At 58.3% G+C, this 20,221-nt stretch overlaps 4 protein-coding genes across 7 annotated transcripts; 2 read left to right on the top strand and 2 right to left on the bottom strand.

Moving 5' to 3' along the window:
- Positions 1-786: 786 nt before the first annotated feature.
- On the bottom strand, positions 787-4,236 carry Alyref (Aly/REF export factor). The gene is made up of 6 exons (XM_077110574.1): positions 3,900-4,236; positions 3,496-3,627; positions 2,169-2,316; positions 1,507-1,570; positions 1,227-1,401; positions 787-1,110 (listed from the first exon to the last, which is right to left on the bottom strand). Exons 1-6 carry the CDS (start codon positions 4,134-4,136, stop codon positions 1,096-1,098), a joined length of 771 nt encoding a protein of 256 aa, XP_076966689.1. The 5' UTR covers positions 4,137-4,236; the 3' UTR covers positions 787-1,095.
- Positions 4,237-4,278: 42 nt separating this feature from the next.
- On the top strand, positions 4,279-9,515 carry Anapc11 (anaphase promoting complex subunit 11). Of its 3 annotated transcripts, none has more exons than XM_077110578.1 (3): positions 4,279-4,409; positions 4,837-4,956; positions 9,173-9,515. In XM_077110578.1, the coding sequence occupies exons 2-3, from the start codon at positions 4,848-4,850 to the stop codon at positions 9,316-9,318; spliced, it is 255 nt and encodes an 84-aa protein (XP_076966693.1). In that variant the 5' UTR covers positions 4,279-4,409; positions 4,837-4,847; the 3' UTR covers positions 9,319-9,515. The 3 variants fall into 3 exon arrangements, with proteins under 3 accessions (XP_076966693.1, XP_076966691.1, XP_076966692.1); XM_077110576.1 differs by having other exon boundaries at positions 4,281-4,413; XM_077110577.1 differs by lacking the exon at positions 4,279-4,409 and adding an exon at positions 4,434-4,630.
- Positions 9,516-11,300: 1,785 nt separating this feature from the next.
- Npb (neuropeptide B) lies at positions 11,301-11,875 on the top strand. Its single transcript, XM_077110575.1, has one exon. It carries the CDS (start codon positions 11,301-11,303, stop codon positions 11,742-11,744), a length of 444 nt encoding a protein of 147 aa, XP_076966690.1. The 3' UTR covers positions 11,745-11,875.
- Positions 11,876-12,911: 1,036 nt separating this feature from the next.
- On the bottom strand, positions 12,912-19,833 carry Pcyt2 (phosphate cytidylyltransferase 2, ethanolamine). 2 transcript variants are annotated; one of them, XM_077110572.1, is made up of 14 exons: positions 19,674-19,833; positions 17,965-18,053; positions 17,346-17,507; positions 17,076-17,142; positions 16,281-16,365; positions 16,066-16,110; positions 15,833-15,886; positions 15,258-15,396; positions 14,969-15,051; positions 14,600-14,677; positions 14,187-14,252; positions 14,039-14,104; positions 13,724-13,812; positions 12,912-13,637 (listed from the first exon to the last, which is right to left on the bottom strand). In XM_077110572.1, exons 1-14 carry the CDS (start codon positions 19,760-19,762, stop codon positions 13,535-13,537), a joined length of 1,215 nt encoding a protein of 404 aa, XP_076966687.1. In that variant the 5' UTR covers positions 19,763-19,833; the 3' UTR covers positions 12,912-13,534. The 2 variants fall into 2 exon arrangements, with proteins under 2 accessions (XP_076966687.1, XP_076966688.1); XM_077110573.1 differs by lacking the exon at positions 15,833-15,886.
- Positions 19,834-20,221: the final 388 nt, after the last annotated feature.

Raw genomic sequence — 20,221 nt, 5'->3', positions numbered from 1 at the left:
ATCACCAACTTGACATCAAGCTGTCCCTGTTGCCCTGCCCCCTCTGGGATGGAGGTTAGGTTCTGCCTTCACTTCCACTACCTACTTTATCACTATCAAATACAGCCAGCTCTCCAATGTCCTGGTCAGCCAACCAAGGATGCAGACATCCAGGAAGACTGGGTGTGCTGGGACACACAGAACTCTTCCCTACCACTACAGGACAACAGGCAATAAAAGAACACGCCTTGCACCAGGCATAAGGAGCCTAGAGACAACTTAGAAGTCTATGGGAAAGTGTGCACAGGACCTATGCACACACCAAGCTGCTGTACGAGAGGGACTCAAACACCCCTGGATTTGATTATCCGCATAACTGTACAGAGGGAAAATGTATGTCCCATTAATGAAGAGTTGGAACCACACAGAAGAATCAGAACCTCAGAACCCAGGTTTCCCCGATACAGTGCAGAGAAGGGAAAGGATAGCCCAACAGCCTGTCATGGGAGACCTCTAGACATTGCACAGATGACCACCCACCCTTGACCTTGTGGCACAGGCAGAGAGAACAGGCAGCTCTAGGGAAGGGGCCGCTGCGCCTCTGGTGTCTCCCACCTACTGAATCAGAGTGTAAAGAGTTAGGAAAGGTGAGGAAGGGGACAGGAGAGTGGCAGCCACCACCTTCAAAGCACAGTTCCAACCCCATGCTAGGTTCCACAGATGGCTCTACTCTCCTCTCCCACAGGGCAGACACCCAGCGCTGCCAGGCAAGGGCTGTAGCAGCGGGATGGACCAGACAGTTCCAGGTCTACACACGTTTCTATTTTATTATGGCAAAGGTGAAAAACGTCACCTTCTCCACAACAGCAACCAGTAAAATTTATCCCAAAAATAACTTGGTACAAAACAGGTCTGTTTCAGAATTTAAAAAAAAAAAAAAAAAAAAGAAAGAAAAAAAAAAGAGAAAAGAAAAAACCTTTACATGAGTTTTTAAATCCTATTTTAAAACATAAAAGAAACAAATCCGTCATTGGCTGCACAGCCCAGCACCCCCTCCCACCAGGGAGCAGGGACGAGACGTCTGGGTTCTGTTCCACACACGGTTTGCCCGGCTGTTTAACTGGTGTCCATCTGAAACAGAGGGAGGAGGTTCACTCAGGAGGCCCTGGCCTCGGCCCATTCCTAGCTTTGCTAGCCCCAAAGGACTCACTCCCCCACTGTGGCCTTGGTGGCCTGCTGGGACTCACCCTTGCATTATAGGCGTCCAGCTGCGCGTCCAGCTCCTCCGCAGAGAGCTGCTGCTTTGAGTTCCTGCCGGTACCTCTGCCTCTTCCCCGGCTACCTCCACGGGTCCCTCTCCTGGTGCCACCACCACCAAAGCCTCCAGAGCCACGGTTTCTAGTCATACCACCTCTGTTTATGCTGGCAAGGAAAAGAGAACTCAATGACCGAGCTGGAAAGCCTTGAGGGTAACATGACCACACAACAAACCTGATCTCCACAGACCCCAGAGACCATAGAACTCACCTCTGTACAGGTCTCCGCTGTGTGTCAATCTGTGATGTGACAAGCTGGATGTTCATGGGGCGGCCTGTGGCAAAGAACATAAGAAGGCTCACTCCAGAGGCTCTGAAGCCAGCCCAGGGGGCACCATACCCTGGTCTCCATGCAAGCTCTGGAAAGGGCCTTTGTGCGTCTCCAATGCCCCCAACAAGGGAAATGGCCTGGAGAGTCTGGTGGGAGAACAACAAATGGCAACAACAACAACCCCACCAACACCTCCTCACTCCTTCTCAGTCCAGGCTAGGTGGGCTGTTTGCTCAGATGTCCAGGGTGCTCATGGGTGGACAGGTGTGGGTGACCTGACGGAAGAAGAACAGGTACCTTTGTCTTTACGACTACAGCCCCGCACTCAGGTGTACTATGGCGGTTCTGAGAAGGCTTCACAGAAGTGAATCTTCCGGAAGGAGCTGAAGGAGGGGAGGGATGTAGCTTGCTGGATGGGGGTTCACAAGAGGTTGGTCCAGATGTGTGGGGCAGCATGAGAGGTGGCAGAATGGAAGAGAGAGACAAAGGGGCAAATGCAAAGTGTCCTCAGCCAGAGGGGCAACCCATATTCCTACAGGGACAGGTGCCAGCCCCAAACTCCACGAGCCCCACAGGCATCCTGGGCCCAGCCCCAGACTCACCATCCAAAGGGACACCATTGTACTGTTTCATAGCCTTCAGGGCATCTGCTTTCCGTTCAAAGTGCACATCTGCTGTCCCTAAACTGCGGCCAGAGCGATCATAGTGCACAGCCGCCTTCTTCAGCGTTCCAAATTCAGCAAAGAGTTCCTAGGAGTCAGAAAAAGCATGTGTTGACAAGGCAGCAACACTGTGTTCCTCCACTGGCCCAGGGTCAGCCCCTGCAAGTATGAATGCTGGGGGTACATCCCTGGCAGCCATCTACAAAGAGGATGGGGCAGAGGTAACAGGAACTGAGGGAAGGGATGGGCCAGGAGAAACAGCAACTTTTAAGAGCACCTGAGTCGGGAAATCTCCTGCCCATCTGGGGACCTGACATTTGTACCATCATGCAGATAAAACAAGTTGCAATGCTCCCTGGTACAAAGATTAAGGCACTCTCTTTTTCAACAATGGAAAACTTAAAATACACTCAAGGGCTGTTCCACAAAACAGAAAAGGCCAAGAGCAAGGGAAGCTGTCCAATAGACCAGGCCGGCTCAAAGGGCCCACTGCCTCTGGAGCCCTGACCCCAGGCCCTCCCCCAAAGGCAGATTCTGGCTGCTCACCTTTCCCTCTCCTCCTACTCAAGCCTGCCTCAAAGACTGAGGTCAAGCACGCCATGGAAACTGCCCTGACCTCAGGCAGGCTGGGAGTTGGAGAGGGAACCCAGAGTGTGGGGCTGCTCCGGCCGCAGGCACACAGCAGGGAAGTGGAGTTCACCAAAAGCGGTTTCCAGTGGATGCCAGAAACCACCTTAAAAAAAGTGTTGAGACACTGTGAGTGCTCACTGGCCTTGCTCGTCCCCATGGCAAGGTCACACGGTCGGGCTCCAGGCCCGGCACCCTGCCCCAGCCATCACCAATACTGCCTCTTGAGCAGAAAAAACACGGAGCCACCTATTCGCTCCGCAGTGCTGGGGACTGCAGTGGGGCCCTGCACACGCCGGCGAGCACGCCGCCACGAGCCACGTCCCGGTCCCAGACCACTTTAAATGACTTTCAGGTCCGATCAAAAAGGGAAAAAGCCTCGTCCCCCAGAGATGGGCCTGGGGACCGTGCTGCTGACAAGACCGGGAGAACGCTCCCGCGGTGGGTGCGCCTGGGAGGCGGGAGCGCGGAGGCGGCCTCGCACTCATAGCGGCCACGCGGCGCGCCCCGCGACCGCTCCTCGGGCCCCGGCGGTCCCCGCCCGCCAGCCCTCGCCAGCGCCCGGGCGCCCTGGGCGGCCGCCAGCCGGGCCCCGAGGCGGGAAGCGGGGCCGCGCGGTGCGCGAGCCGCGGGCTCCTACCTGGATGTCGGCGTCTGACACTCCGAAGTCCAGGTTGGACACCAGCAGCTTGCCCCCCGTCTCCACGCCGGCACCGCCCCCGAAGCCGCTGTCGAACAGGTCGTGCTGCCACTTGTCGGGAAGCTGCTTCGGCTGAAGGGAAAGCGCAAGCGGAACAGCCCGTGAGCCTCGCCGCGGGCCCCAGGCCCGCTCCGCCAGCCGGCCCTCCCGCGCAAGCCCGCGGCCGCTCGCTCGTCTTCCCGCCGCCGCCGCCACGAGGGCCCGTCGGGATCGCACAAAGCGGCGGAAGAACCCCCGCCTCGGGGCCGGGTCTCGCGGCGCGACCTCGTCCCCGCCCACCGCTCCGCCGACGGTGCCCGCGCCTGCCGGGCCGCCCGCTTGCGCCCGCGCGGCCCCGCACTCACCCTGCTGTAGGGCGCCGGCCGGTTCCTGCCGCCGCCGCCCGCAGCGCCGCGGGCGATGGCCGGCCGGTTCCGCATGAGTCCGCCGCCTCGATTCACCCGCGCGGCGGCCTGCGCCCCGCCTCCACGGCCGCCCTGAGAGCCGGCCCTGCCGCGGCCCCGGCCCCCGCCGCGGCCGCCTCGCTGGCTCCGGTTCAGCTTAATGATGTCGTCCAGAGACATGTCCATTTTGTCGGCCATGGCGGGCGCGGAATCGGGCCTCAGCTCGAGCCCGCGCGTCAGCACGCTGGCGCGTCACTTCCGGCGCCGCGCGCGGCCTTCCGGCGCCGCGACCCCGGAGCGGCAGGCGATTGGCCGCGGCGCGCGCGGGGCGGGAAGACGCGTGCGCACTGGGAGCGGGGCTCGGCGAGCGCAGCTCTGAAGGCGCCGGACGCGGTGCGGTCGTTTTTATACCTTCCCGCGCGGACGCCGGCGCCGCCAACGGAAGGGCGGGGCGGCGCGTGATTAGGCGGCGTAGGTGCGAGGGCACAGGGTGGGCGGGGCTTGGCGCCCTTTCTGCCCGAGGGTTGGGATGTGGGCGCGCGGGTCCGGGAGAGCTGCCCTCGGGCGACGAACGGCGTTGGCCAGGCCCCCAGCCCGCCTCCCTCGGGCCTGCGGGAGAGCCGCCATCACGCCTCCCCGCTCACTTCCGCTGGAGACTCCGCGCGGCGTCGTGGCGACTCCCTGAGAACCAGGTCCGACCACAGTCCGGCGAGCAGAGCGGCCTGCGGCTCCTGCGCCGGCGGGCGTGAGCCTCCGCGGACGTGGCGCCCCAACGCGGCCCCCAGGCGCTGCTCCGAGCGCGGAGCCCCGGCCGTCGGGCGCCGCGTCCACCTCGCTGCCCACACGCTGCAGCTGCGCAGAATAACGGTAGCCGGTAACCCTCTGCCCTCGTCCGCAGGCCCCGCCGCCATGAAGGTGAAGATCAAGTGCTGGAACGGCGTGGCCACCTGGCTCTGGGTGGCCAACGACGAGAACTGTGGGATCTGCAGGATGGCGTTCAATGGCTGCTGCCCAGACTGTAAGTGTCTCCTGCGCGCCCAGCTCTTGCTGGCCCACCCCGGCCTCGAAACCCTTGGCTTTCGTCTCCTTTCCAGAAAAGAGCCGGGCAGGTTGGGATCACCTTCCTGCGGAGATCTGCCAACCCGGCGCCCAGGCCACGCCTGCAATGCCATCGGCTTGGGAGGCTGAGGCAGGAGGACCGCGACTTCAAAGCCAGCCTCAGCAAAAGTGGCGCGAAGCAACCCAGCGAGACCCTGTCTCTAAATAAAATACAACACAGGGCTGGGATGTGGCTCAGTGGTCGAGTGGTCGAGTGTCCCTGAGTTCCATCCCTGGAACACCACCCCACCCCACCCCGAAAAATATCCGGTCAAAAGCTGGTGTGGTTCCTACCTGTGGGCCTTACTCTGAGGCTGAGATAGGAGGATCGCTAGAGCCGAGGAATTGGAGACCAGCAGAGCATGTGTAGCACCAAGAAAGATATGTTTTAGACATTTTGTTTGAAAATTCTCAAACAGTAAAACAAAGAAGGACACCTTTGGGCTGGAGATGTTGCTTGATAGTAGAGCACTTGTCTAGCATGTGCAAGAGAGAGAGACCCTGGGTTCCAACCCCAGTACTTCCCCCAGAAAAAGGAAGTATTTTATGTTTTTCAGTACTGGGGATTGAACCCAGGGACTCTTTAGCACTGAGCTACAGCCCCGGGGTCTCACTAAGTTGCTGAGGCAGGCCTCCAGCTTATTATTCTCCTCCCTCAGCCTCCCAAATCCTTGTGATTACAGGTATGCACTACTGAGCTGGTCATACCTAAAAAAAAAAAAAAAATTTCATGGTGGTACTGGGACTGGAACCCAGGCCTTAGACCTGTTATGCAGGCACTCCACCTTTAAACTACATCCCCAGCCTTCATGCTTAAGTCTTTAAAAGTAAACTATGTGACCTTTTGTTGTTGGGGGCTGGGGTGTTTGTTTTTTCATATTAGGGATTGGATGCAGGGGTGCGTTATCACTGAGCTACATCCCTAGTCCTTTTTTTTTCTTCCGGCCATTTAACTCAGGGGCACTTGACTACTGAGCCACATCCCCAGCCCTATTCTGTATTTTATTTAGAGACAGGGTCTCACTGGGTTGCCAAGATTGTCCTCAAAGTTGGTGACTCTCCTACTTCAGCCTCCCATGTCACTGGAATTATAGGCATGTGCCACCAAGCCCAACTCAAATTTTTATATATCTTCCCTGGTTGAAAAGAAATTCCATCATCCAGGAGTTAATGCATTCTGACTTAATCAGATAGGTGAAATGTATCTTAAGAAATAAATCATTGATTGGCTGGGTGTGGTGGCACATGCAAGAAAGAAATCACTGATTGATTGTATTTAAATGACTCCTAAAGCCAGGCTTGGTAATGCATGTTTATAATCCCAGCAAATCAGGAGGCTGAAGCAGGAGGATTGCAAGTTCAACCTCAGCCACTTAGGCCCTAAGCAACTTCGTGAGACCCTCTCTCAAAACAAAAAGGGCTGGGTGGTTGAGCACCTAGGTTCAATTCCTGATACCAAGAAAAATCTGTGAGACAGGTACAGGCGTGTACTGCTGCCTTCTAGCTACTCCAAAGACTGAAGCAGGAGGGTCTCCAATTCAAGGCCAGCCTAGGCAACTCCTTGAGACCCTGCAAAAAGGAGCTGGGCGTGGTGGCACACGCATGCCTGTAATCCCAGCATCATGCGAGGCTGAGGTTGGAGGATTTCAAGTTCAAAACCAGCCTCATCAATTTAGAAATCTCTAAGTAAGATATAAAAAGGGGCTGGGGATGTGGCTTTGTGGTTAGGTGCTGCTGGGTTCAATCCTGGTTACCCAAAAAATAAGATAGAGAAAACAAAAAGACCTTGGTGTGGCTTAGTAGTAGAGCATTTACCTAACGTGGGAAATAATTCAGAAACATTTTCAGTAACTTTGCCTTTTCTGGCCTCCCCCATAGGCTGGGCATGGGCAGTTTGTCCTGTGGATTGAAGATGGCTGTGGGGTACCCAGACCTGCTAGACCCCTTAGGATGGACCCACACATAGCCTACAAAGCCTAGCCTGCAGCATGCCAGAGGTGTCTTTGACTGGGACATGAAAACAAGGTCTTTGTGGTTGAACACTCAGCATTTCGTGCTTGTGCAGTGTGTGGAGTTTTTGTTAAAATGGCCTGTTGGCTGTAGAGAATAGGGAATTCAGTCCAGTGCTTGGAGTTAGCGGGATCTGATTTTAATGTGCAAAATGTTTGGCAGTCTAATATGCTTTCTGGATAGGTTAACTAGTGCCACATTTCTTTAACAACTGTGAGCAATCCAGAGTGACTAAGGCTATAATAAATCTGCTACATGACCCAGAGGGACCTGGGTGAAAGCATTCTTGTTGAGAGGTGTTTTAATTTTTAAAAAAAGGAAAAAAAAAAATCTCATCAGGACACTAGCAAGCCCTCCTGAGTCATCCTCAGGAGGTCCAGCCAGACCTCTGTACATCCAGTCATTGGATGCCCAGCAGGCTGCCTACCAGTATCTGACTGGAAGGAGGGAGTACCTTCCTCCACAGTAGCCCTCCTACCAGGGCCAACTGGGTGCCCACAACTGTGGTCTCATAGCCTCTAACCCTAATTTGAAAGGGGTGATTTCATTGAGAGTTCTGCTGATGATGGACAGGCACTGTGTGGAGACTGGGAGCAGATGCGACATAGAGCTGGCACCAGAGGGTGGGTTAGAGGCAGCGAGAGTTAGCTCCTTGGTGCTAGACTGACTGGGGCAGGAGTAGGGAGCATTGCTGTGCTCTGCATAGGTTCCTGAGAAATCAGGACAACTTTGATAGTATGAAGTGTCCCTCTCTGCACTATCCTCTCCACAGGAAGCATTTCCAGACCCACAGGTTGGGTGTCTGCATCCTGCTCACCTGGCCTTGGAGATGGGGCCCTTTGAAGCTATATGTAGGAAGAAAGCTGGCCCTTAAATACCAGTGTCCCCAGGATGCTTGTAGGTCACCAAATCCCTGAAGTCCAAGGAGAGGATCTTCTAGGTCTCCAGCCCTCCTGCTTTGATAAAGAGAGAATAGCTCACTGCTCAGATCAGCTTCTTGGCATCTGACCAGTAATGTTACTTTCTGGTTATCACAGTGAGTCAAGAGTCCACAGATGGTCCCCAAGGCCTGTGAGGTCAGACGTTGTCTCTTTACCCAAACTCTAAAGATACAGGGTCCTGGTGGTCCAGCCAGACTCGCTCCCCTCTGTTTCACTTGGTGTAGGGGTGGGTGTTGAGAGCCACAGCCGAGTCGGGATGGCACCTGGCATTTTGCCAGAAGGAGTGGTTGAGAGGTGATGCCAGCGAACCACTAAGATGATGATAATTAAGTTAAACTGTGTATAATTGCTCACAGAGGTGAGGCAAAGAACCTCAAACCCCCCCCCCTTCCCCCGGTACAAAGACCTCTCCACAGGTATGGCTGTATACTGGACTGGTAGTCAGTGATGGGTAAGATCCAATTGCAGTGGTACCAACCTAAGACAGGAGGCTGACGCCTTGAGGTCAGCTCATCTGATGACGGGTAAGGCCCATATGTACTATTGGATGATGCTGGATTGAAACAGGCTGTGTATTCAGGTGTATATAGACCTCTGCTGTCTGGCAATAGGGCAGCTCCTGCTGCCTTGAGCCCGTGTGGAGCCTTGTTGAGGGCAGAGAGTGTTCCCAGGAAGTGCACGTGGAGTGCCAGTGGAGTTCAGGCAATAAAGGAGTTCCTGTTTGAACCTACAAGTGGCTCGTGACCTCCCGATTTGGTGCCCAGCCAGACTGCGGCAGGTGGGGCCTCATCTCAAGGCAGACCTCAGTGGGGGTGGGCTACGTGAGAATGAGTCTGGTCATACCCCTGATTTCTGTTTGTTTGTTTTGGTAGCAGGGAGTGAACCCAGGGGTGCTTGACCACTGAGCCACAGCAGGGTTTCACTGAATTGCTTAGGGCCTTGTTAAATTGCTGAGGCTGGCTTTGAACTCGTGATCCTCCTGCCTCAGCCTCCCAAGCTGCTGGAATTATAAGCGAGCCTGACCAGATTTTTGTCTTTGAAACATGAGACGGAGAGGTACTGGCCTGGGGTAGGAGCCATAGCCTGATGTCCTGGGACCCCTTTCTGGCTTGCCACATGCTCTGTGTAGCCTGCCTGAGAATGCTGGGCCCTCCCTAATGCTGTCCCATCCTGGCCCTCCTGCAGGTAAGGTGCCTGGCGATGACTGCCCGCTGGTGTGGGGCCAGTGCTCACACTGCTTCCACATGCACTGCATCCTCAAGTGGCTCAACGCGCAGCAGGTGCAGCAGCACTGCCCCATGTGCCGGCAGGAGTGGAAGTTCAAGGAGTGAGGTGCCCATGCTGCACCTGGACCCCCCTCCCCCACCCCAAGATGGCCTGAGTCCCCCTTTTCCTAGTGGGACCCGATGGCCATGGTCTGGAGACCGTCCTTGGGCTGTGACAGGGTTGAAACAAGGACTGGAGCCTGTTTGTTGTTTTCCATCACAATGCTGACGCTTTTATTCAATAAATAAAACTCATTAAAGTACCTGAGCCTTGCTGCAGGCTTTGGTTGCCTGTCATTGGCACATTGATGAAGCTGCAGTGTTTTGATATGAAAACTCTCATGAATAAACATCTTGATGAAACACGGATGAAGTCCTCATCAGACCTGAGTCACAGTTCTGGGAAAAGAGTGCAGAATCATGAAAGAGCCTGGGGCGGGGCAGGGCATGGCCAAATCAAGGCCCCGGAATATGTGTGTACCAACGGGAGCCACAGCAGCCATGTCCTGTCAGTGGGCTTCTTAATGGCTGTCACCCCCAGAACCCTTACTCAGGCCTTGGCAGGAGTAAGATGTCCCTGAGCAAGTTCTGGTAGTGTCAGGTGGGCTGCAGAAGGCTATGGCATTCTGTTCTCACAGAACCTTGTCCTTTGTTCAAACTGAAGACCAGGTCCAGTGCAGGCTCTCTAGGTTGGGATGTCTCCAGGTGTCCTAGGGAAGGACAGCTTTCAGGAGGCTCCTCTGATCCCCACAGCCAAGAGAAGGCACCTACAGAGGGACCAGCAGCCCACTGCCGTCCTTCCTTTGCTGTTCTTAGTAGCTTCTGCTCCTAGGCACTCGGAACCTGGGCCCAGCGTGAGCCAGTATGGGGCCCCTAACCTGGGAACCAGTTCTGCCCTCGTCCTCTGAAGCATCTTTTCATGAGACAGGACGTGTCTGCCAGGGCTCAGCCTCCTCAGGCTAACCTCAGTACTCTCTCGCCACAAAGCCTCCCTCTTGGCTTCCCTGCCATTTGAGTTCCCACTGAGTTCCACCTGGGTCCTTTCCTCCCGGTCAGCTCCACCCATCTCTGGTCTGCTCACCAGACCTCCCAGAATGTTGAGTTTCTCTGGAGATCACAAACCTAGTAGTCACCCTACTCTGTACATGGGGGCTCCAGTTCCTGCCCTTTGATCCCATTGTTCTGCTGCCTGCCTCCTCTCAGGTCAGGACCTCTGTAAAGTCCTCATCAAACCCTGTAGCATCCCCCCTTAGCCCCCTGTTCCAGGAAGCCACAGAAACTCCTGTGGGAGGGTCACCCCACTGGTCTCTGTAGACTCTTCCCAAGCATCCTCTTACCTCCCTGGGAGGACCCCTTCCTTACTCCTACTTGTCCTAGGCAGGGACTGAGCCCTGTTCGTGGTCTTGGCCCTGGCATGCAGGAGGTGTTCAGTATGTCTTATTTCTGGGCAGTCTCCTGTGTGCCCAGTATTGGCTGAAGGAATGCAGGGAAGGCTCCAAGTGGAAGTATCTCAGAGACCACCATACAGGGTCAGAGCTGGGCAGGGAGCCGCCTGGGGTCTGCAGTCTCTTAGTCTGGCCTTCCCAAAGTTGGGTTCTGGCCGTGCTACCCTCCTCTTCCTATAGGATCCAGTTCCTTCCACCATGGGCATGAACCAGACCGTGACCCCCACGCTTTACCCAGGCACTTTGATGCCTATAGTCAAGAATTTTCAGTTCCCCTTTAGGGAGGGAGAACCTGTCCCTTGAGTACTGTGCAGGTACAGTCTTGGGAGTGCTGGGGACTGGGTGGGGGGTGACTCCTTGGGCTATTTGGGGGTTCAGTGCTGTCAGTCCAGGATGGACGGGTCAGTGGGAGGGTCTGTGCGCCTCTGCAGGCTGCTGCGTGGGCCTCACCGGAGCCTCCTGCATGCCCTATGCCTGCGGGGCGCTGACGGGTCCCCTCCCGCCCCGCCCCCGCCCTCGCCCTGTCACCGCAGTAGATATAAGGCGGCCAGGCTGTGTGGCTCCACCTGGACGCTCCCCAGCCCTCCCGCTGCCTGCATCCTCATGGCCCGGCACGCGATACTGGTGGCCGCGGCCCTGGCGCTGCTCTTGCTGCTGGCTCCACAGGGTCTCGCGTGGTACAAGCCGGCGGCCGGGCCCAGCCATTACTCGGTGGGCCGCGCCGCGGGACTACTGTCCGGCTTCCGCGGATCCCCGTTTGCGCGGCGCTCGGAGCTCACCGGCGGGACGGGCCTCCAGCGCCGCGCCGGCGCCTCCTCGGAGCTGCGGCCCAGCCTGCGGAGCCTCGTGAGTGCGCGCAGGGGGGCGGCGGGGGCCGGTGGGTGCGGGCGGCCCCCTCAGCCTCCACCGCCCACCCAGGCCGTGTGCGTCAAGGACGTCACCCCGAACCTGCAGAGCTGCCAGCGGCTCCCCGACGGCGACGGGACCTTCCAGTGCAAGGCGGATGTCTTCCTGTCGCTGCGCGCCGCCGACTGCCATCGCACCTGAGGCCCCGGCCCAAAATACCAACCTCGTTGGCCCGGTGGGTGCCCCCATCGCCCACTGCCCGCTCAGGGACCCCCAGACCTGCCTCGCGGGATGGCACCCCGGACCCTCCCTCCCCGCCCCGTGCAGTAATCCGCCAAATGAATAAAGGAGAAGCTCAGTCAAGTCTTCAGAGGGGGACTGCTGGAGGGGTGGGGCCTCGAGCAGGGCGGGGCCCCGAAGTCACCCGGACTTGTGGCCGCCTGGCCAGTAAAACCAGGGTTCCTGCTAGGGTGCCCCAGGTGCCGCTCTCCTCTGGTCTAGCCGGCTCCCCTCACCCTTGGCACACTCAAGGGTTCTGGGTCTTCCTCTAGAGCATGAGCTGGGACCTCTGGCTGCTTCCCTCTTGTTCCACTCCTGGCAGGGCTGACAGAAGGCCCAGAGTTCTGCAGTCTTGCCTCTCAGGGTGTCCCCATTGTGCCCTTGCCAGCTGGACCTGCCAGCCCTCCACCCAGGGATTCCATGAGTGGCAGGTGAGCAGGGAGTCTCCCCTGGCTGGACGAGGTGTCTTTGGGGTGCTGGGCCCAGGCTCTACTTGCTGCTGGTGCAGATCAGTCCCCAGCCTCTGCTCCAGGGTGCAAGCAGCAGCATACTCTAGGTGCTGGCATGTCTAGGCCAGGCCTGTTCTCTGCCCAGCCCAGCAGCCAGGCAGCCAGGCCCTACCAGATCTAGCCTGCAGGCACTGCCTGGCCTCTCTGCTCAGGAATCCCACAGCTCAGGGGTCTGAACATGAGCACCACCCCACTTCTGAGACTGGGGGCACAGAGGGAAAGTGGGTGAGGCTTCTGTTGGGATTGTAAAGCAGACCTCAAAATCAGCTGGATTAAAAGGAAAGGGCAGGCCCATCTTCCTCAGAGGGACCTGTCCCTTTCCACCTGGTTAAGCAGCTTAAAGTGGGAGGGCACTGGGCTGGAAAGCACCTTCATATTCTTCTTTTTGCAGAACTGGGAATGAGCCCAGGGACCAATGCACCCTAGGTAGGGCCTTGCTGTACCACTGAGCCACACCTATAGCCCTAATTCCCACATCTGAATTCAACAGACATGCCAAATCATTGCCTCCCAGCCCCATTGGTAGGCAGCCCCAAGGCTCTGCGGCCTTCCTGGTCTTGCCACTCCAGAAGCCCTGTGGTGGGTGGGTGAGCTGGGGGCAGACACAGCACTTCCCAGCAGGCTTTATTCAGTTGCACCAGAGATGTACAAATCAAGACCAGGAAGTCTGTTGGAAGGGCAGCAGGACAAGTGCACCTTCCTGGAGCCAGGCACAGGGTACAGGGATGAGCTGCAGGGCACAGGGTGCCCAATGGGGAGTGACCCCAGGAACACAGCTCCCCAAAGCCATCTACTCTGTGCCTTCCACAAAGCTGGATAAGCAGGAAGTGCAGCCTGCAGCCAGGCAGGAAGGTCATCTCTCTCCAAGATGGGGGAGGAGCAGCAGTTAGAAACCACTGGATGGAAGCACACAGGAGCAACAGCCTTCATCTCACTGGTCCTCTCTGCCTATCCTGCCTGCTGGGCTGCTCCACTGCCGGACGCCTTCTCTGAGCAGGAGGAGCTGAGAGCCCACTACAAAACAGGCACCTTGCAGGCAGGCTGGAGTAGTGCCCTCCCCACCAGCCCTGCTGGAGCCAGGCCAGTTAGTGGGTGGTGCTGCAGCTTCCTTTAGAATTGCGTGAGCCAAACTCTAAGACGCAGAAGCAGAGCGGGGCAGGCGCCGGCACAGGGGCTCTCCGTGACAGTCCTCCAGTCGGAAGTCTAGTCGCCCTCCCGCACAGGCTGTATCTCCTGCTGCCTTGTGGCCTCGAGGAAGGCCAGCTCCTTGGCTTCTTTCTTCTGGTTTCGTGCCTCATACTCTAACCTGGGGGCCGGGCTATGGTGAGCTGCGCCAGGGAATCTTCCCTCTGCTGGCAGCTGCTTGGTACCCCCAAGGGGCCCTGGGGATACCTGTTTTTAATGATCCTCTGCACAATGAGGTCCGTAGTGAGGTCACTGCCACTGTCAATCTGATAGAAGATGCCTCTCCTCTTGGGTTCCTGGAAGCCTCAAGGAGAGAGAGATGAGTTCCCTCCTGACCACAGAAACTAGCTGTCCCTGCCCTGCCCCAGAAGGAGACTAGCACAGGGCCAGGAGAGCAATCACTGGTGCTCATTAGCAACCTGCCTCCCTATCCCCTGGAGCCACACAGCAGCAAGGATCTCTGTGCCAGCCCAGAGGCAGGTGAAGCCTCGCGGAGCTCCATCGGGGAGCAGTGAAACCCACCTGGTAGGGATCAGAGCCGTCCCTGTCAGGCACGATTTCTGTCTTCCCATGACATACAAGGTCCACCTGGGAAGGGAGCAGGGGTCAGTCCAGGTGCCTCTCTGGGAGCCACAGCAGCACCAAGTACCTACCCCATGAGAAGCCTCACCTTGAAGTGACCCAGGAGCTCTGCTGTGACTGCATATGGGGCCCCAATCACCACTTCTGACACATACTGTGGAGACAAGGAGCAGAGTAGCTTGGGACAAGGAGTAGTAGCAGAGGTCCCCAATCCTGGCAGGCAGGACTGGAGAATGGTAGGAAATGGCCCTAGATGCAGGGCTGAGGTTGCAGGTGAGTGAGCAGAGACAGGCAGGGCTGGGGCTGGCTGGCCAGGGAGCCCACGGCGTCCTACCTCCTGGGCCTCTTGGGTTCCTCAGTTGGGGATAAACACTACCAAGGAGGCCAGACCACCTTACCAAGTGGGATGGATAGGCACCCACACCCTGGCTCAGGGAAGCCTTTGGAAGGGAGAGGCCAGGGGATGTTCCCCTTCCGGGCTGGCTCCTGGCCTGTGCTCACCCGGCAGGCCAGCACACTCAAGGTCCGCTCATGCAGGTTCATGATGGGATAGTTCTTCCCCTTGTAGCGATTGACCTCCTAAGGGCAGAGCAAGGTCAGCTCAGCTTCAGGGCCTCATGTGGACCGGGTGTTCTCCCTCCCAGTGATCCCTTATGGGCAGGAGTTAGCAGAGGAGCCAGGCAGAACGGTTCTGGACCCCAGAAGACACCCAAGCTTACCCACCCAGGAGGTCTCTTTTGCTTTCAAAAGGCACTTGAAGCCTCATTCCTCCACAGGCCACTTGTGCCCAACATCCACCCTGGAGCCCCACCAGGGCCTCATGGCCCGTCAATTGTCTGGGTCTGGGGAACAAGGAGGCAGGGCACAGACCTGGTCAAAGTGCAGGCCGGCGATGACGTAGGGCCTGTCAGCTAGCCTGTACACCTTCTCGAGAAAGTCCACGTGCCCAATATCTGTACACAGGTCAAGAGGCAACAACGGGCAAGAGGGCAGAGAGCTCCCGCCTCCCAGGGAGTTGGCTCAGCACCTCACCACTCTTTCTCCCTGCCAGGCTGCTCTCCCCGCACCCCAGCCCAGTCCCAGGGCCTTGAGGGGCCTGTGGCCCAGGTTCCCCTTCCATGGTGTGGGCGTGGCACCACAGAGGTACGGAGGAGGATACGGAACAGGTCAAAGGCACCAGCCACATAGATGACCGTCTCCCCTGGCTGGGGCTCCTTCCCAGAAGCAAACTGGATGATCTTCTGGGATGTCTGTAGAAACTGGGACACCCCTGTCCAGGGGTTGCGCCCCCCAGGACACTGTCAGCCAAAAGAGGAAGCTGGTCAGCAGCAGAGGCCTCTCAGGCATGTCCCTTGTCCAGCTCCTTCCTGGGACCACTCTTCTGGGTATAGGGCTGCCTGTATCCCTGTCTGTCATGGTGGGGATTGGGGAGCAGACGCAGTGGGCACTATGGGTCAGGACTTCACACCCCCACTGCAGCATGCCACAACCCAGAGGCCCACTGGGTCTGTTTCCAGGCAGGTACCTGGAACAGGGCAGGAGCAGGGACACCACCACCAGTCCAGGCAAGGCCACTGCCACTGGCAAGACTGTGGCTCTGCCTGATGGCCACAGCAGGTACTGCAACTAACACCAGCTCCACTTGGTGGACTCACCACCATGAGGTACAGAACCTAGTGGCCTGTGGACACAGCCCTCTGGGAACCCAGCACCCTTAGGCCACCATCTGGTCACCTGGGAGGAGCCTCCTGAGGAAAGTATGTCCCCGGCAGGTGTCGGGTGAGGGGGCTACAAAGGGAGAGAGGGGCAGGCCATTTGGTTAGAGGCCACCTGTCAGTTCCAGGCAGGGAGGGAGGAGAGCTGGCCTTTCCCTAAAGAGAGCCCCAAGGGGAGTGTGGGTGGTGGAGGAGGGGCAGCCAAGCACTGGCTGCACTCCCAGGTGGCCTTACTGGCCAGAGCTCACTCACCTTGCCAAAGCTGTCTGCGTACTCCCTGTACTCGGAGGACATCTCCTGCACAGGAGGGACAGCCACTGAGGGGTCTTACCCTCCAGACTTGCCAACCCCATGACTGCATAGCTGGTGGCTCCCCCAGCCAGAGGAGAGGTTGAGGAAGAGAAAGATGGGGAAGGGTGGTTGTCCTCAGCCCAGGGACCAGGGACCCTGCCCCACCCTGCACTCACCTGGCTGCTATGATGGGCCTTGGTCACAAGCAGCATGCGGCCCACGAGGTCTGTGGTAGATACGCCCTGGGTGCGTTTGCACTCTCTGGGGGGACCAAAGGGAGTATGGGGGGGTTCCTGTCCTGGACCCCTTTATCAGGCCCCACCTGCAGTGGACCCCACCTGAGGGACATGACCTTAACCCTGCCTGTGCACCTCTCTGCACTGACCACAACAGAACACAGAAGTGGAGCATGGGGAAGAGCCCTGTACTGAGATCAGCTACAAAGAAGCAGGAGCAGAGCGGAAAGATCACTAAGGCCCACTCCTGCAGTGCTGGGAGCTGGGAGCAGGCAGGGCAGACTCAGGATGGTCCCCATTCTGCATCAGGCCCCCCCAGCCTCCCTCACACCCAGGTCCTGCCTGACTGTGCCCTCTCTGCCAAGGGAATTCCAGCTTGCCCCATTTCTTGCAGAAGCCACTGGCCACAACTAGGTCTTTAAAGTGATTAAAAGCCAGCTCCCAAAGGGCACAAGTCCCATAAGGCACTCACCAGCTGTGCTAGGCTATGGTGGCCATGCTCACAGCTCTGATCAAGAACCTGGCCATCCCTGCTAAGCTCTGCCTGTAACACTTCTCTGAAGCCCTGGAATTGCCATGAAGTCAGGGCCACAACAAGCGCTCCCCTTCCTGTGTCCCCAGTCTTGGCCAGAAGCCCAGACACTCTTCTCAGAGGAGGCCACAAAGCGGCCAAGAATGAGCTGGAAGGAACCTTTGCACTTGGTGCCCTGACTGGTAGGCCACCTGGGGACTTACCTGTACCTCCCAGCCTGTTTCACTTCCTCGTAGGTGTCACGGCCATCTACAGTCAGTGTGATGTCATCTAGAGAGTGACATGCACACCAAGACAAGGAGGCTCAGCCTAGAGCCAGCACCCAGCTCCCCTCTCAGTCCCCAGCCTGTCCCAGTATCTGTGCACTTATTTCTGGGGAGGGAGCAGAGCTTTCCTGGAGCCCACAGCGAGGAGGCCCACCATCGCCAGGTACCACCCGGGACCTGAGCGCAGCCCCAGGCCCTCCCACTCACTGCCGTGCACACAGAAGTCGCAGTTGTACTTGTCCAGCGTCTCCAGGGTGGTGACATAGGGAGCCGCAGGCACCACCTCATCCACCCACTTGATGGCCTGCACCATTTTGTATCTCTCCTCCTGGGTGAACACCGGGGGCCCTTTGTGCTTGGCGATCTCCTCTATGACCACAAGAAAAGACAAGGATGAGAGAGGTGACCTCCAGCCCCCCAGGCTCCTTCCTCAGGAGCCGCCCTGTCCTGTACTTATAGTGGGGTGTAGTAGGGAGCCTGCCTCTCACTGGGTGCTCAGGCCACAGGGCAAGACCACCGCTGTGCTCTGGCCAGCAAAATGGATCAGAGCATCTGCTGGGTAACGAGACAGCCCCTCAGTCCAGGTGCTGAGGAGCCAGGACAGGGGTGGAGGGGATGGGCGCACAGCCAAGGAGCCTGTCATGAATGCCACGGGCCTGTTCTCTATAGCTGGGGGCCCTCCTCAGTCAGGCAAAGCTGGGTTGAGCTTGCCAAGCTCCCTCACAGCCAAGCTCTGGGAAGGATGTGTGGACCTGCACTACCTGACCCCGTCAGAGAAGACCATGTCAGACTGTGGGTGGTGTGGGCACAGCAGCCTGCCCCTTACCATCGGTGTGAACGCCCACAATCAGGTAATCTCCCATGGCTCGTGCCTGCCGCAGCTGGTTGGAATGGCCATAATGCACCATGTCATAGCTGTGGGGACAGACAAGGCAGTCAGGCCCTATGTTAAGGAAGGTAGGTGGTAAGGGGCATTGTGGGGCACAGCTTTGATCCTTCCAGAATTCATGAGAAAACACTGGGGGAAACTGCTACCCAGGATCTATCCAGAAGCAGGATTTCAGCAGGGAGGTGGGCACTAAGATGTCCACCCCCCAAGATCCTGGGCCAGAGGTCAGGACCCCCTCAGTGTCAGGACCAGCAAGGATGGTGCACCCAGGGACAGGCCTGGAGGAGAGCAAGGCTGAAGAGCTCCCAGGACACTCTCCCACTGGTGGCTGCGGTCACTTCTCAGGCCTCAGGTGGTTTCTGCACTTGTCCCCTTCTTTCACTAAACACAACCTGCTGTGGGGAGTCACATTGGGGGTTGGGTCTGGATCATATTCTATCTGAGGTCCCTGGGGTCAACACAAAACCAAAACTCCAACCAAAGAAGCCTGGGAATCACTGGTTTTGAGAATTCTGGCTCCTCCCCCACTGCCTGGCTTAGTGAAAAACAGCCCGTGTCCCTTGGTTCTCCAGCCCTTATCCTCAAATCCGAGTCTAGCTGTGAGTGCATTCTCCAGTTCAAGGCTCCTCAGCCCCTGCAGTGTGCCGGGCCCCAGGTGCTCCTGCACACTCGAAATCCTCTGTGGGCCAATGCTGGGCCCTGGGTTGGCTCTACTTCCCTCCAGAGATCCCCATCCCCTGTGAGGTGTGATCAGGGGAACTGGAGCAGACCCCGTCCCCTCTCAGAATAGCCATTTACCACTCTCAACACAGTGCAGGGGGTCCCAGCAGACAAACTGGGTGGGGTTACAGGATTCAGGCCCAGGGTCAACTTCATCCAGCCATGTGCCCTCTGCACAGGATGGATGGGAGGAGGGGTCAGAGGCTGGATTGGGGGAACACACGGAGGAAAGAGTGCCACTGAATCCTAGCTACTGCAGCCTGTGGCCTGATGGGGGTGGGCCCCTGGCCAGGGCCAAGGTCAGAGTACAACAGGAAGCGAGTTCCCTCTTCCCAAGGTGACTCAGGTGCAAAAGAGACAAGGTTCTGCCCGCTCCCTTTAAGCCGTCTCAGGAGCTATGGGCTGACTAGCCAAGGTCCTTCCCCACTCCATCAGGTGCAGGCCTGTGAAATCACTGAGGGCAGCAAGCTGTCAGAAAGGTCAACTTTCCTTCTACTTGTTGACAGCCCCAAAGTTTCTTCAAAACAATGACCTCCTCTAAATTGCCAGAGAAGCCCATGGCATTCCTGACCCACCGAGGGCTGGGAGCCTGTGTGCTCCATAGCGCCTCGGACGACCTGGCAGTCCCCAGTGTGCGCCCGAGGGGCGCATCTCCAGTTTTCCGGAAGGACACTGCCGGCTGCATCAGCGTCTGCACATTTCGCGCCTAACCTCGAAGTGATCGGACGTCGGCTGGCCTCGCGCAGCCGGGAGCGACAGAGCCCCGGAAGGCTCCAAGCCCAAGCCGGCAGGCGTCGCTGAGGAGCCCAGGGGGACATCAGGGAAACCCTGGACTAGGCCCCCGCGACCCGCGGGCCGGCCCCCGGGCAACTGCCGGCGCGGACCCCGGGAGGAGACTGCTGGCCGCCCGTCCCCGCCCCGCTCACCAGCCGTCGCACCACACCCGCACCGCGCGCCTGCCCGCTGGGCTCGGCCGCTCCGCGCCGCCCGCCGCCCCGTGCCCGTTACGGATCATGGCCCCGCAGCGGCGGTGCGGTCCCGCAGCTCCGGTGACTCCGAGCGCCGCCGCCCCGCCCCGCCCCGCGCGCGGCGTCACGCGGGCCTCATCCGCGGCGCGCGGCCAATGGTAGGAGCCGCCAACACCGGGCCCCGCCCACCGGCCCCGCCCACCACCCAGCAGCACTTGGCCAATGGAGAGCACCTCCTGGCCCCGCCCCCAGCATGCAGCCAATGATCAGCATCTCCGAGTCCGACCGCCCCTCCGCCCACCAGTGCAGCCAATGGCATACGCCACGCCTGCCCTCCGGCCACATTGGCCTCTGTGACTCGCCGCACACCTGGCAGAAAGGACTGGCTGGTACCGCGCGGGTGCTTCCGCCACCGCCTCAGTACAACAGTGGCGGAGCTTTTAAGCAACCTCTGCGCCTAGGAGCCGGCTCGCGGCCGCTCGGTACTGAGCATAACAGCAGACATC

The sequence above is a fragment of the Callospermophilus lateralis genome, chromosome 11 (genome assembly GCF_048772815.1).
Source record: "Callospermophilus lateralis isolate mCalLat2 chromosome 11, mCalLat2.hap1, whole genome shotgun sequence".
Lineage (NCBI taxonomy): Eukaryota > Metazoa > Chordata > Mammalia > Rodentia > Sciuridae > Callospermophilus > Callospermophilus lateralis.
This window is presented reverse-complemented; position numbering and strand designations above follow the sequence as displayed.

What these genes read in the sequence shown, in the direction of transcription:
- Alyref (XM_077110574.1), bottom strand. Translation starts at nt 4,136, where the DNA reads ATGGCCGACAAAATGGACATGTCTCTGGACGACATCATTAAGCTGAAC. An exon ending in TGTCAGACGCCGACATCCAG is followed by an intron (nt 2,317 to 3,495) that starts GTAGGAGCCCGC and finishes TCTGACTCCTAG; the next exon opens with GAACTCTTTGCTGAATTTGG. An exon ending in CAATGGTGTCCCTTTGGATG is followed by an intron (nt 1,571 to 2,168) that starts GTGAGTCTGGGG and finishes TCTTTGCCACAG; the next exon opens with GCCGCCCCATGAACATCCAG.
- Anapc11 (XM_077110578.1), top strand. Translation starts at nt 4,848, where the DNA reads ATGAAGGTGAAGATCAAGTGCTGGAACGGCGTGGCCACCTGGCTCTGG. An exon ending in CAATGGCTGCTGCCCAGACT is followed by an intron (nt 4,957 to 9,172) that starts GTAAGTGTCTCC and finishes GCCCTCCTGCAG; the next exon opens with GTAAGGTGCCTGGCGATGAC.
- Npb (XM_077110575.1), top strand. Translation starts at nt 11,301, where the DNA reads ATGGCCCGGCACGCGATACTGGTGGCCGCGGCCCTGGCGCTGCTCTTG.
- Pcyt2 (XM_077110572.1), bottom strand. Translation starts at nt 19,762, where the DNA reads ATGATCCGTAACGGGCACGGGGCGGCGGGCGGCGCGGAGCGGCCGAGC. An exon ending in CGACTTCTGTGTGCACGGCA is followed by an intron (nt 17,143 to 17,345) that starts GTGAGTGGGAGG and finishes GTCACTCTCTAG; the next exon opens with ATGACATCACACTGACTGTA. An exon ending in TGGTGCCTTTGACCTGTTCC is followed by an intron (nt 15,052 to 15,257) that starts GTATCCTCCTCC and finishes ACCTGTGTACAG; the next exon opens with ATATTGGGCACGTGGACTTT.